Source organism: Orcinus orca, chromosome 3 (assembly GCF_937001465.1).
Source record: "Orcinus orca chromosome 3, mOrcOrc1.1, whole genome shotgun sequence".
NCBI classification, from domain to species: Eukaryota; Metazoa; Chordata; class Mammalia; order Artiodactyla; family Delphinidae; genus Orcinus; species Orcinus orca.
In genome coordinates this window covers 67,349,483-67,363,238 of record NC_064561.1, presented here as the reverse complement: position 1 = coordinate 67,363,238, position 13,756 = coordinate 67,349,483, and the positions used below count along the sequence as shown (strand labels likewise).

The following is a 13,756-nucleotide window of genomic DNA, read 5'->3' as shown; positions in this document are numbered from 1 at the left end:
AATTAAGCTTGTGGAAGTCTTTTGCTATTTTAGAATTAAATTTTATTTAAATATAAGGAATGTCACGTGGTAATATATTAAGGATACAGAAAATTATTAGAAATAAAATAGAATTAAACATATTTGAAATCAAAACAGAATTGGTGTAGTAACTGGTTAGGACTCTGAGCGTCGCTGTTCACCAAAGTGGGAAAGAAGCTGCCGCTGATGCGATCAGACTCTGTTCCTTCCGCACTAAGCACGCGCAGACCAGACAAGCTTCTGGGAAAAGCCGCCCACCCGCGCCCCTCTCCCATTTCCGCAAGGGAATGTGTTCCCCTTGGCTTTAGAGAAGTAAGGAAACAGCAGATTGGAACCAGGACTAAGAGAAAACTGGTCAGAGAGAGGCAATGGCGGATCCACTGAGGGGTTGGGGCTGCAGAGAGCTGTTCCTGCTCTCCATGCTGCTGGGGACGCTGTGGGGAGCCGGGGCCGGGCAGATCCGCTACTCGGTGCCAGAGGAACTGGATAAAGGCTCCTTCGTGGGCAACATCGCCAAGGACCTGGGGCTGGAGCCCCGGGAGCTGGCGGAGCGGGGCGTCCGCATCATCTCCAGAGGTAGGACGCAGCTCTTTGCTCTGAACCCGCGAAGCGGCAGCTTGGTCACCGCGGGCAGGATAGACCGGGAGGAGCTCTGCGCTCAGAGCGCGCTGTGTCTGCTGAGTTTTAACATCTTGGTTGAGAGTAAAATGAAAATGTATGGGGTAGAAGTAGAAATAATCGATATTAATGACAACTTCCCGCGTTTCCGGGATGAGGAAGTAAAAGTAAAAGTTAATGAAAATGCGGCTGTGGGAACGCGGTTAGTACTTCCCTTTGCTCGAGATGCCGATGTGGGTGTGAACTCCCTCCAGAGTTACCAGCTCAGCTCCAATATGCACTTCTCTTTGGCCGCGAAAAGCGACACAGATGGACAGAAATATCCAGAGCTGGTACTGGAACAGCCGTTGGACCGCGAGAAAGTAGCTGTTCACGACCTCCTACTCACAGCTTTAGATGGCGGAGACCCCGTACACTCTGGTACCACTTACATCCGCGTGATGGTCCTCGATGCAAACGATAACGCGCCCCTGTTCACTCAATCCGAGTACAGAGTGAGTGTTCCAGAGAACATAGCTCTCGGCACTCGGCTGCTCACACTAACCGCCACGGATCCAGATGAGGGAATAAATGGGAAATTGACCTACTCTTTTCGCAATGAAGAAGACAAAATTTCAGAGACTTTCCAACTTGATTCCAACTTGGGTGAAATCTCAACTCTGCAATCACTGGATTACGAAGAATCCAGATTCTATCACATGGAAGTGGTAGCTCAGGATGGAGGTGCTCTTCTTGCCAGCGCTAAGGTACTAATCACAGTTCAGGACGTGAATGACAATGTGCCTGAAGTGATCCTCACCTCTCTCGCCAGTTCCATCTCTGAAGACTGTCTTCCGGGAACGATAATTGCTCTGTTTAGCGTACATGACGGTGATTCTGGAGAGAATGGTGAGATTTCATGTTCTATTCCCAGGAACTTGCCTTTTAAATTGGAAAAGTCAGTTGATAATTACTATCACTTACTGACAACAGGAGCCCTGGACAGAGAAGAGATCTCAGATTACAACATCACAGTAACTGTCACTGACTGTGGAAATCCACCACTGTCTACAGAAAACCACATCTCCCTGAAAGTGACAGACATCAATGACAACCCTCCCGTTTTCCCTCACACCTTATACTACACCTACATCCCAGAAAACAACCCCAGAGGCATCTCGATCTTCTCTGTGAACGCCCATGACCCCGACAGCGGCAACAACGCCCAGGTCACTTACTCTCTGGCTGAGAACAAATTTCAGGGAACGCCTCTATCATCCTGCGTCTCCATTAACTCTGACACTGGAATCCTGTATGCACTGTGCTCTTTCGACTATGAGCAGGTTAGAGAACTGCAGCTGTGGGTGACAGCCAGTGACAGTGGGGACCCTCCACTCAGCAGCAACGTGTCTCTGAGCCTGTTCATCCTGGACCAGAACGACAACACACCTGAGATTCTGTACCCCGCCCTCCCCACAGACGGTTCCACCGGTGTGGAGCTGGCACCCCGCTCTGCAGAGCCCGGCTACCTGGTGACCAAGGTGGTGGCTGTGGACAGAGACTCAGGCCAGAACGCCTGGCTGTCCTACCGCCTGCTCAAGGCCAGCGATCCAGGACTCTTCGCGTTGGGGCTGCACACGGGCGAGTTGCGCACAGCGCGGGCCCTGCTGGACAGAGACGCGCTCAAGCAGAGCCTGGTGGTGGCTGTCCAGGACCACGGCCAGCCCCCTCTCTCGGCCACCGTCACGCTCACGGTGGCTGTGGCTGATAGCATCCCAGATGTGCTGGCGGACTTGGGCAACCTCAAACCCTCCGCCGACCCTGAGGACTCGAGCCTTACGCTGTACCTAGTGGTGGCGGTGGCCGCGGTCTCCTGCGTCTTCCTCGCATTTGTCATCGCGCTGCTGGCGCTCAGACTGCGGCGCTGGCACAGGTCGCGCGTGCTGCAGGCTTCCGTCAGTGGGTTGGCCGGCGCGCCCGCCTCTCACTTTGTGGGCGTGGACGGGGTGCGGGCTTTCCTGCAGACGTATTCGCACGAGGCCTGGCTCACCGCGGACTCGCGGGGGAGTCACGTGATCTTCCCGCAGCCCAACTACGCGGACACACTCATCAGCCAGGAGAGCTGTGAGAAAAGCGAGCCTCTCCTGATATCTGAGAAGATAAACGCAAAGGAAACAGAGCTAGGAGTTGTTCAGGTGAGTTTTCTTTTTTCTGTAACTATGTTTGGAGCATTTTCTTCATTTGTTTCCATCATTTTTCTGCCCCATTCAAAATCGGTTAAGTACGTAAATAGTGAATCATTCTTTGCTCTATTTACAGATTAACTTGATTTGATAATTGATGCTTTCTCCGTTTGTTTTCAAATTATATTTTGTTTTAATGTCTTTTTTCTATAATATGTGGATATTTTAGAAACTATAGCTGATATCCATAGGCTTAAGTGAAACAAGTATTTTTTTTACATCTTTATTGGAGTATAATTGCTTTACAATGGTGTGTTAGTTTATGCTTTATAACAAAGTGAATCAGTTATACATATACATATGTTCCCATATCTCTTCCCTCTTGCGTCTCCCTCCCTCCCACCCTCCCTATCCCACCCCTCAGGCGGTCACAAAGCACCTAGCTGATCTCCCTGTGCTATGCGGCTGCTTCCCACTAGCTATCTACCTTACGTTTGGTAGTGTATATATGTCCATGCCTCTCTCTCTCTTTGTCACAGCTTACCCTTCCCCCTCCCCATATCCTCAAGTCCATTCTCTAGTAGGTCTGTGTCTTTATTCCTGTCTTACCTCTAGGTTCTTCGTGACATTTTTTTTTCTTAGATTCCATATACATGTGTTAGCATACGGTATTTGTCTTTCTCTTTCTCACTTACTTCACTCTGTATGACAGACTCTAGGTCCATCCACCTCATTACAAATAGGTCAATTTCGTTTCTTTTTATGGCTGAGTAATATTCTATTGTATATATGTGCCACGTCTTCTTTATCCATTCATCCGATGATGGACACTTAGGTTGTTTCCATCTCCGGGCTATTGTAAATAGAGCTGCAATGAACATTTTGGTACATAACTCTTTTTGAATTACGGTTTTCTCGGGGTATATGCCCAGTAGTGGGATTGCTGGGTCATATGGTAGTTCTATTTGTAGTTTTTTAAGGAAGCTCCAAGTATTTTAAAAGAAAGTGGTTATACATAATCACTTTATCCAAAGGCTTTCTTATACCAGAACTGTTTGTTAATAGAAGAGTTGTTTGATTAGAACATCCAAATTGTTAGATGTAATGTTCTCTTTTGAATATTTGCCTAAACACCAATAGCACATATGTTTTGGAGAAAGTATTGTGCAGTATTGGTATTTTAGTACCTGCTGTTTTTGTAAGGGTACTAATAATTTGCATAAATCAGTGGAAGAATATAGAAAACTTCTGCGTGATCAGTATCAGAAAGACAGATTAAATTTATAGTGATGATAATGTCTGTGGCATTCTGAAATCTGGAAAGTTTGGGTTAACCCATGTAATAATTGGACATGTGTAATTGTTTAGAGAAGAAATCAAAGGATCCTTTGAATTATGCTTTAGAATAAATTCTGTGATGCAGTTTAAAATCGCCAAATAATTAGATACCAGTTCATTAAATACATATATACCATACACCTGGCATCTTCTGGTTACACATAACCCCTCCACTTTTCAGAATCAATATTGACCTGAATGTTTGCATTTCTGCAAGTGCAGCTACAATTCTGCTTTATTAGAAGAGTTTAAGATTTGTATTTGGAAAATCAATTCAACTGATGAAATAAAGTAAGGCAGGACAAGAAAAATTAAGGATAAAATTCTCTGTGTTTGTTTGGGCCTCCTCCCTCCCTAATGTGCAGTGTACATCTATATTACACATTAACCAGAGCTCCTCAGAAATGAGAATGCCTGCTTGACTGTATTTTTTCTTTCAATATTTTTTCTTTCTCCTGATGCTAGCGCTGTAACTTCTTAAAAGAATAGTGTTCTTTCCCAGCTCTGTAGAGGGTCACGGTGACTTTCTGCTCACTTTGTACGTAATTACCTGGACTATGTATCCTTGGTGAACTTTACACAGAATATCAGTATATCATTTTGATAAACGATACTTTGTCTCAAAAATGTATTTGACTGTGCCTTCAACTTCTAACAGGCAGAGCAGTTCTCAGAGCTTTCTGAGAGGCTGCTTCCTGGGTTATCATCCTCAGTTCAGCTCGAATAAAATTCCCTTTTTTTCCTCTTAACTTGATAGTTAATTAAATTTTCACTGACACGACTTTAAAATGGTTTGGAAATTTAAAAAACTATTTCTCAGGGATGTGCTCATCTTAAACTATGAGATTTTTCTTATGAAATGCTGGTCTGTGTGTCTCAAATTTCATGAATATGTCTTGTGTAATGGAAGAACTATGTACGCTATTCATTTTTGCATATGATTTGCTGAAGATGATTTTCAGATCCTTATTTTTAAAAGATTTTTCAATCTTTAAAATTTTGTACTTTCAACAACTTGAACATCAGCTGCAAAGTATGAATAAATGGGGAAAATGGCAATAAAATATTATTAATGGAATAGTAGGTTACATTACTCAACCACATGAAAGGGTTACCGTACATTTGGGAACCTAGGACCACTTGATTTTTATTTTTTCAACATTTATTTGAAGGGGATCTAATTATATTTATATATGGGCAATTCTGATCTCAGGGTACAATGTACAGACTCACTGAATAGTGAAGTCATCCAAAGAGTAACAAGAGAATCTGTATGATCAATACTGAATACTGATATAATTCACTCCTACATGAAAACTCACTTTTCCATTATTTTTTAAAGAAAAGATTACTGTATAGATTTGGGTATGTGTCCTGGGTTAACTTTTTCATGCAATGGGAGAAAATACCTTTTATATCTCTATAAACTTCAATAGACTTTACATAATAAAATGCGTGATCTACACACCGTGAGTGTATATACTATACATAGTATACTCTGAAATACTTGAATCTTTAGCTTCATGTGTGTTCTGAAAAGATAACTTTCCTGCACTAATTGAAGTGCTCACACAGTGTTTAAAAAAAAAAAAGGCACTTGCTCAGTCATATTTTGGAGCAGTCTTGAGTCAGTAGTGGGGTTTTTTTGTTGGTTTTTTTTTGCTTTTTTTTTTGCGGTACGCGGGCCTCTCACCGTTGTGGCCCCTCCCGTTGCAGAGCACAGGCTCCGGACGCGCAGGCTCAGCGGCCGTGGCTCACGGGCCCAGCCGCTCCGCGGCACGTGGGATCCTCCCGGACCGGGGCACGAACCCGTGTCCCCTGCATCAGCAGGCGGACTCTCAAGCACTGCGCCACCAGGGAAGCCCAGTAGTGTTTTTTTATGTTTGTATAGAGATGCCAATGAGTTTCTGTCTAGAATCCTGGATAAATGTGCTTTTCCACTATAAAATGAGTTCTACATTGTTATACATCTTCCAAGTTTTAGACTGACCATATATTATGTAGTTAAAAAAAAAATTTCTGGGCTTCCCTGTGGCGCAGTGGTTGAGAGTCCGCCTGCCGATGCAGGGGACACGGGTTCGTGCCCCGGTTCGGGAGGATCCCACGTGCCGCGGAGCGGCTGGGCCCGTGAGCCACGGCCGCTGAGCCTGCACGTCCGAGCCTGTGCTCCGCAACGGGAAAGGCCACAACGGTGAGAGGCCCGCGTACCGCAAAAAAAAAAAAACCAAAAAAAAACCAAAAAAAACAAAAAAACAAAACAAAACAAAACAAAACAATTTCTGAATGAAGATTTCTAGTTTGGAAATGGAATAAATACTCTAAGAAACCTATCAGAAACATGGAAACTGAAGTGCTTATTGCTAAAGGAAGAGTGTCAATAACAAAGAGTGGAGATGATCAGATAGTAACCCAGAGACCAAGGAAAAGTGGACAACATAGATTACTTTCTTTGGAATATATCATTATAAGGACTCATGCTTCACCCCCAAAATCCAAGTAACTCACCATTGCTAAGCTACTTGAGAAGAAACAGTACAATTAAAGACAATGGTAATGTAGTGTGGACAAATAAAATTAGTGGAATAGTTTTAAATCATAGTCATTTAATTAAAAAGACACGGAAAAGTGTCTATTTTTAATTAAATGACTACGATTCAAGGAAAAGAGAGTTTCTTGCTTCTTTACCATACTTCTATTTCATAAGGACAACCAATCTCCTTGCTGTCTATCAGTTATTTGGGGAAGAAGATTAAAAGACAGAAGAAAGCAATGCATAGGATAAAACTAAAAGCTGTGAGATTTATAACTTTTAAAAGTTGGAAGAAAAGGAAATAGAGTGAAATAACAATACATATCAAGCTGATATTTCAAGAATTTTCATATTACACTTTCTGTCACAACCAACACTGTCATTTGTATCACTTTCTACATATTACTTTATTTGGTCTTCAATTTTACTGAGGTACGCAGGGAAGATGTTATTATGGCCACTGTATGAAAATGGAAACTAAAAGCACGACGACGCCAATAAACATCTTCAGCAAGATACCTCTGGCTTTGAGGAATAAAAATCACCTGATTTGGATGGATAAAGTTCAAGTTCAAAGAAATGACAGCGAGAACGAAGATACAGTACATTTTAAAAATGTTAAAATCCTTATAACATGGGACGAATGAGTATCTGTATGAGGACACAGTAGACTTGTCTTCTAGCTGGCTCTATATTTGGAACTGATTTAGTAATCACTAGTGCAGTTCTGCAGCCGAGGCGCGGGGTGCAGCTGTTGGCTAGTACTGAACAAAGTATCCAGCTCCTCCTGAAGCAAAGGAATCGCCTGCGGACCGCGGAATCCCGCGAACTGTGCACTCTCTGAGGTTTTCTGCGGCAGAAATATCTATCCGAGAATCTGCTTGCCAAGACGTGTCCAAGGAGTAGCTCCTGCTCAGAAATTCTTGGGATCATTTAGCGATCGCAGCTCTTCGGGATCAGAAAGGCAAAGGCGCAGCGAGTGGGATGGGAAACCGCTTGGGGTCGAAGCGCCAGGCTGGGCGGAGGCGAATTTTGTTTCTCTTCCTGCTGTCTTTGTTCCGCCTGGCGCTTTCGGAGCAAGTCCGCTACGCTATTCCAGAGGAGCTGGCCAGGGGCTCGCTGGTGGGGAACCTCGCCAAGGATCTGGGGCTTGGCGTGCGAGATTTGTGTACACGGAACCTGCGGATTAGTGCAGAGAAGAAATTCTTCACAGTGAGCACCGAGAACGTAGACTTACTTGTGAGCGATCGTATAGACCGAGAGCAGATTTGTGGCAGGAAGTCGATGTGTGTTCTGGAATTCGAAATGGTCGCTGAAAAGCCTTTAAACTTTTTCATATAACCGTGGAGATTCAAGTCAACGACAACCCACCGACCTTTAGCCGAAATGTCACTGAGCCGGAAATCAGTGAACTGGCCCTAACTGGAGCCACCTTTGCCCTGGAATCTGCACAAGATTCAGATGTAGGTGTCAATTCCCTGCAGCAATACTACCTCAACCCTGACCCTCATTTCTCTTTGATCTGGAAGGAGAACCCAGACGGTAGTAGGTACCCAGAACTGGTAGTGCAGGCTCCCCTGGACAGAGAAGAGCAGTCCTGCCACCACCTGGTCCTCATGGCTGTGGATGGGGGTGAGCCAGCCAGAAGCTGCACTACGCAGATCAGGGTAGTTGTGGCAGATGCAAATGATAACCCCCCAGTGTTCACCCAGGACATGTACAGGGTCAGTGTTCAAGAGAACCTACCCCTGGGTTCCTCTGTGCTAAGAGTGATGGCCACTGACTTGGATGAGGGCATCAATGCTGAGATCACCTACGCTTTTATCAATATTGGTAAGGCAGTGAGACAACTGTTCAAGCTGGACAGTGAAACAGTGGAACTCACCACTGGTGGAGGACTGGACTTTGAAGAGAGAGGGAGCTACACAACTGGGGTGGAAGCAAAGGATGGTGGACGTCAAACTGCGCATTGCAAACTACAAATAGGTATTTTGGATGAAAATGACAATGCTCCCGAGATAACCCTGGATTCTGAATCTAAATATATACAAGAAGATGCTGAGCTGGGGGCTGTGGTTGCCTTGATCAAAACACATGATCTAGGTTCTGGATTTAATGGGGAAAACTTATGCCAACTAAAAGGAAATTTCCCATTTAAAATAGTTCAAGATACAAAAAACACATACATGCTGGTGACAGATAGAGCCTTAGATCGAGAGAAGACTCCAGAATACAATGTCACTATCACAGCTACTGACAAGGGCAAGCCGCCCCTCTCCTCTAAAAGAAGTGTCACGTTGAAAGTCGCTGATGTCAACGACAACGCTCCGGTTTTCCACCAGGCCTGCTACGTGGTCCACGTGGCCGAAAACAACCTGCCCGGCGCCTCCAACGCCCAAGTTAGCGCTTCAGATCCAGACTTGGGGCCCAACAGCCACGTCTCCTACTCCATCGTGGCCAGCGACCTGGAGCCGCGCGCGCTGTCGTCCTACGTGTCCGTGGAGCGCACAGAGCGACGTGGTGTTCGCGCAGCGCCCCTTCGACCACGAGCAGCTGCGCGCCTTCGAGCTGACGCTGCAGGCCCGCGACCACGGCTCGCCCGCACTCAGCGCCAACGTGAGCCTGCGCGTGCTGGTGGGCGACCGCAACGACAACGCGCCCAGGGTGCTGTACCCGGCGCTGGGGCCCGACGGCTCGGCGCTCTTCGACACGGTGCCGCGCGCCGCGCAGCCCGGCTACCTGGTCACCAAGGTGGTGGCGGTGGACGCCGACTCTGGACACAACGCCTGGCTGTCCTACCACGTGCTGCAGGCCAGCGAGCCCGGACTCTTCAGCGTGGGGCTGCGCACGGGCGAGGTGCGCACGGCGCGGGCCCTGGGCGACAGGGACGCGGCCCGCCAGCGCCTGCTGGTTGCTGTGCGTGATGGGGGACAGCCGCCCCTCTCGGCCACCGCCACGCTGCTCCCGGTTTTCGCGGACAGTCTGCAGGAGGCGCTGCCGGACCCCAGTGACCACTCTGAGCCCACTGACCCCCAAGCTGAGCTGCAGTTTTACCTGGTGGTAGCCTTGGCCTTGATCTCAGTGCTCTTCCTCCTGGCAGTGATTCTGGCGGTTGCCCTGAGTTTGCGACGCTCCTCCAGCCCTGCCACCTGGAGTTGCTTTCAGACTAATTTTTGCTCCAAAACTGGACCCGGAGTTCTCCCCAACTATGGGGAAGGGGCTTTACCATATTCCTACAATCTGTGTGCGCCACACATTCCTCAAAGACCTAGTTTAAATTTCTCAATATAAAGCCTGAAAATGCTCTACCACGAGATCTTCTGTATAATGAAGCCTCTTGGCTTGAAAGTACCAGTAATGACAATCCCCAAATTGCTTGTAATTCAGTCAATTTGCAACAGGTGAGTTACTTCAAAACCTTTTCCTCCCATAAGTATAATTAGGTTTCGATTCACTATTTTAGAGGTCAAAAATATACAGGCTAAGTATGCCCTGTTTTTTGTGGGGCTTTTCTTTTTGGTGTTTTATTGATTTTTCTGGACATAGAATGGGTATGGGGAGGCTGTTAGAAATTCTTTGTTCACTAATCTGTGTTGCAGTTGTTCTTTCATGGAATGTCGCTTAGTGATCTTGAAATTTCTGTTAATTCTAAAACAATATGTCCTGAAACATTTTTAATATGCTAGTATCTATTCTCGTTGTAGGACATATTATTTATATATAATCTAGACAATTAAGTGGTTTACATGGTTTCAGTGTAGTCAGTCCTAAACTATGTTTTATATATAATATAAATATAAGAATACTTTTTCACTGTAGCCTATATATTTTCACTTCCTTTGCATGTTCTTGAGGGTATAAACAAATATTGGCTAAATTAGGGCAGTTCTTAATCTATATGCTGATAAAAATAGGTAATGACGTCTAAAAATGGCAACTCTTGTGACCTAGTGGTGGATTGGTTCCAAACATGTTTGTGGTTGTTGGTACCCTTATTGAAAATGAGACAAATATAAATGATGGTGGAGTGTGGGTTTCAAGATTTATAGAAAAGTGTAAACGTATCTGTGTTCTCCAGTGCCATAAGAAATGTCACAGAAATAAGTGTCACTCCAGGGAACATATGAAAAATTTCAAAATACGCTATTTTATTCTTCCAAGTGCTTTTCATTCTTGGGGAGAGAAATATTGAGTGTCATCTATGAAGATTTAGCAGAAATAAGATCCTGTGTATAATGGTTTCCACGGAACCGTGCAGTATTAAGTTAGGACTCTAAGCGTCGCTGTTCACCAACCGGGCAAGGGAAGCAGTGAGAACTCGAGTTATATCCTCAAAGCACAAAGCACAACTTACACCAAAGCTTTGCAGCTGCGCAGACATTCTGTCCTAAAACGCTTCGCATCTGATCGCGGCTTGTTTATGGACCTTGACCTCCAATTCTGAGAAGCCCCAAAATTGATGCGAACCTGTTCACCCTACTCGTAATCCCAGGGAAGTCCAGAACGAGCCAGTAATGGCGGCTCTGCAAAGGCGGCGGCACTACAGCGTGTTGGTCCTGCTCTTCATGCTCCTGGGGACGCTGTGGGAGGCCGGGGCCGGGCAGATCCATTACTCCATTCCTGAGGAGCTGGACAAAGCCTCTTTCGTGGGCAACATTGCCAAGGATCTCGGGCTGGAGCCCCGGGAGCTGGCGGAGCGCGGAGTCCGCATCGTCCACAGAGGTAGGACGCAGCTTTTCGCTCTGAACCCGCAAAGCGGCAGTTTGGTCACCGCGGGCAGGATAGACCGGGAGGAGCTCTGCGCTCAGAGCGAACCGTGTCTGGTGAGTTTTAACATCCTTGTTGAGGATAAATTGAATCTTTATCCCGTGGAAGTGGAAATAGTGGACATTAACGACAATGCACCCCGATTCTTAAGGGAAGAATTGGAAGTGAAAATTATCGAAAACGCAGCCTTATCCTCTCGGTTTCCGCTAATGGAGGTCTATGACCCGGACGTGGGAGTGAACTCTCTCCAGGGCTTCAAGCTCAGCGGGAATAGTCACTTCTCAGTGGACGTGCCAAGCGAAGCCAATGGGCCCAAATACCCGGAGCTTGTGCTGGAGCGCGCCCTGGACCGGGAGAGAGAGGCCATTCACCGCCTGGTCCTTACTGCCGTGGATGGCGGTGACCCTGTCCGCTCAGGTGTGGCTCGAATTCTGGTTACTGTCCTAGATGCAAATGACAACGCTCCAGTGTTTACTCAGTCTGTGTACCGTGTGAGTGTTCCTGAAAATCTTCCAGTAGGTACGCCAGTGTTGTCGGTAAATGCCAGGGACCAGGATGAAGGAGCCCACGCGGAAGTAACGTATTCTTTTGTGAGGATAACAGAAAAGATCTCAAAGACTTTCTGCTTGAATGTTTTGACTGGAGAAATATCAACTTCTGCAAATCTAGACTATGAAGACTCCAGCTTTTATGAGCTGGATGTTGAAGCCCGGGATCGGCCAGGTCTACAAGACAGAGCCAAAGTCTTAATATCTATCTTGGATGTGAATGACAATGTACCAGAAGTGGTAGTTACCTCTGGAAGCAGGTCAGTTGCTGAAAGTACACTGCCAGGCACAGTGATTGTTCTTTTTCAAGTATATGATCGAGACTCTGGACTGAATGGCCTGGTAACATGTTCTATCTCAAGAAGTCTGCCGTTTGAACTGGAAAAATCAGTAGACAATTATTATCGATTAGTGACGAATACAGTTCTAGATCGAGAGCAGGTGTCTTCGTACAACATCACTGTGACAGCCACAGACCAAGGAATTCCATCTCTGTCTACAGAAATGCTCATCTCCCTAAATGTGGCAGACATCAACGACAACCCGCCTGTTTTTCCCCACACCTCCTACTCTGTCTACATTCCTGAGAACAACCCCAGAGGTGCCTCCATCTTCTCCGTGACTGCACACGACCCTGACAGCCATGAGAATGCCCAGGTCACCTACTCCCTAGCTGAAGACACCGTCCAGGGGGGACCTCTATCCTCCTATATCTCCATCAACTCCGACACTGGCGTACTATATGCATTGCACTCTTTCGACTGTGAACAGTTCCGTGACCTGCAACTGAGAGTGATTGCAAGTGACAGCGGGGACCCGCCGCTCAGCAGCAACGTGTCTCTGAGCATATTCGTGCTGGACCAGAACGACAACACACCTGAGATTCTGTACCCCGCCCTCCCCACCGACGGTTCCACGGGCGTGGAGCTGGCACCCCGCTCCGCAGAGCCCGGATACCTGGTGACCAAGGTGGTGGCTGTGGACAGAGACTCAGGCCAGAACGCCTGGCTGTCCTACCGCCTGCTCAAGGCCAGCGAGCCGGGACTCTTCGCGGTGGGGCTGCACACGGGCGAGGTGCGCACAGCGCGGGCCCTGCTGGACAGAGACGCGCTCAAGCAGACCCTGGTGGTGGCCGTCCAGGACCACGGCCAGCCCCCTCTCTCCGCCACAGTCACTCTCACAGTGGCTGTGGGTGACAGCCTCCCAGATGTCCTGGCCGACTTGGGCAGCCTGGAGGTCCCGCACGACTCTGACCCTTCAGGTCTGACATTGTACCTAGTGGTGGCGGTGGCCGCGGTCTCCTGCGTCTTTCTTGCCTTTGTCATTGTGCTGCTGGCGCTCAGACTGCGGCGCTGGCAGAGATCGCACGTGCTGCAAGCTTCGGGAGGTGTACCAGCGGGCTTACCCGCCTCTCACTTTGTGGGTGTGGACGGAGTGCGGGCTTTCCTGCAGACCTATTCCCACGAGGTCTCCCTCACCGCGGACTCGCGGAGTCACGTGATCTTCCCGCAGCCCAACTACGCGGACACGCTCATCAGCCAGGAGAGCTGTGAGAAAAGCGAGCCTCTTTTGATTCAGGAAGATTTTTGTAAAGAGCAAGACTCCCTTGTTCAGGTGAGGTTATTGCTTTTATTGTTCTTATTCGAACAGGAAAAATTAAAATTCTCTTTGATCAGTGCTTAGTTTTCTTAGTCTTTTGCAGTGAATCATAGTTTTGAGAAGGTTTTTCTTTTATATCAGTAGAGGTCTATTAAATCTTAGTTTTCTCGAAT

At 46.9% G+C, this 13,756-nt stretch overlaps 2 protein-coding genes across 23 annotated transcripts in view; both read left to right on the top strand.

The window, feature by feature from the left end:
• LOC105748547 (protocadherin gamma-C4) overlaps window positions 1-13,756 on the top strand; it is a 179,097-nt gene that overhangs the window by 34,238 nt on the left and 131,103 nt on the right. For 4 of the 22 annotated variants that reach the window (XM_049708650.1, XM_049708667.1, XM_049708660.1 and 1 more), the window contains exon 2: window positions 12,954-13,058. The exons of 14 other annotated variants lie outside the window; for them this stretch is intronic. In XM_049708650.1, the coding sequence (XP_049564607.1) occupies window positions 12,954-13,058 (105 nt within the window). Of the gene's footprint in view, window positions 1-124; window positions 2,814-12,953; window positions 13,059-13,756 lie in introns of those variants that run through there. 4 more of the 22 variants (XM_049708649.1, XM_049708668.1, XM_049708665.1 and 1 more) reach the window with 4 other exon arrangements.
• Window positions 6,356-11,183, top strand: LOC101278755 (protocadherin gamma-B3). Its single transcript, XM_049708686.1, is given in 3 exon segments — window positions 6,356-7,996; window positions 7,999-9,170; window positions 9,172-11,183. Coding segments are annotated over 3 exon segments (2,304 nt in total). The 5' UTR covers window positions 6,356-7,653; the 3' UTR covers window positions 9,961-11,183.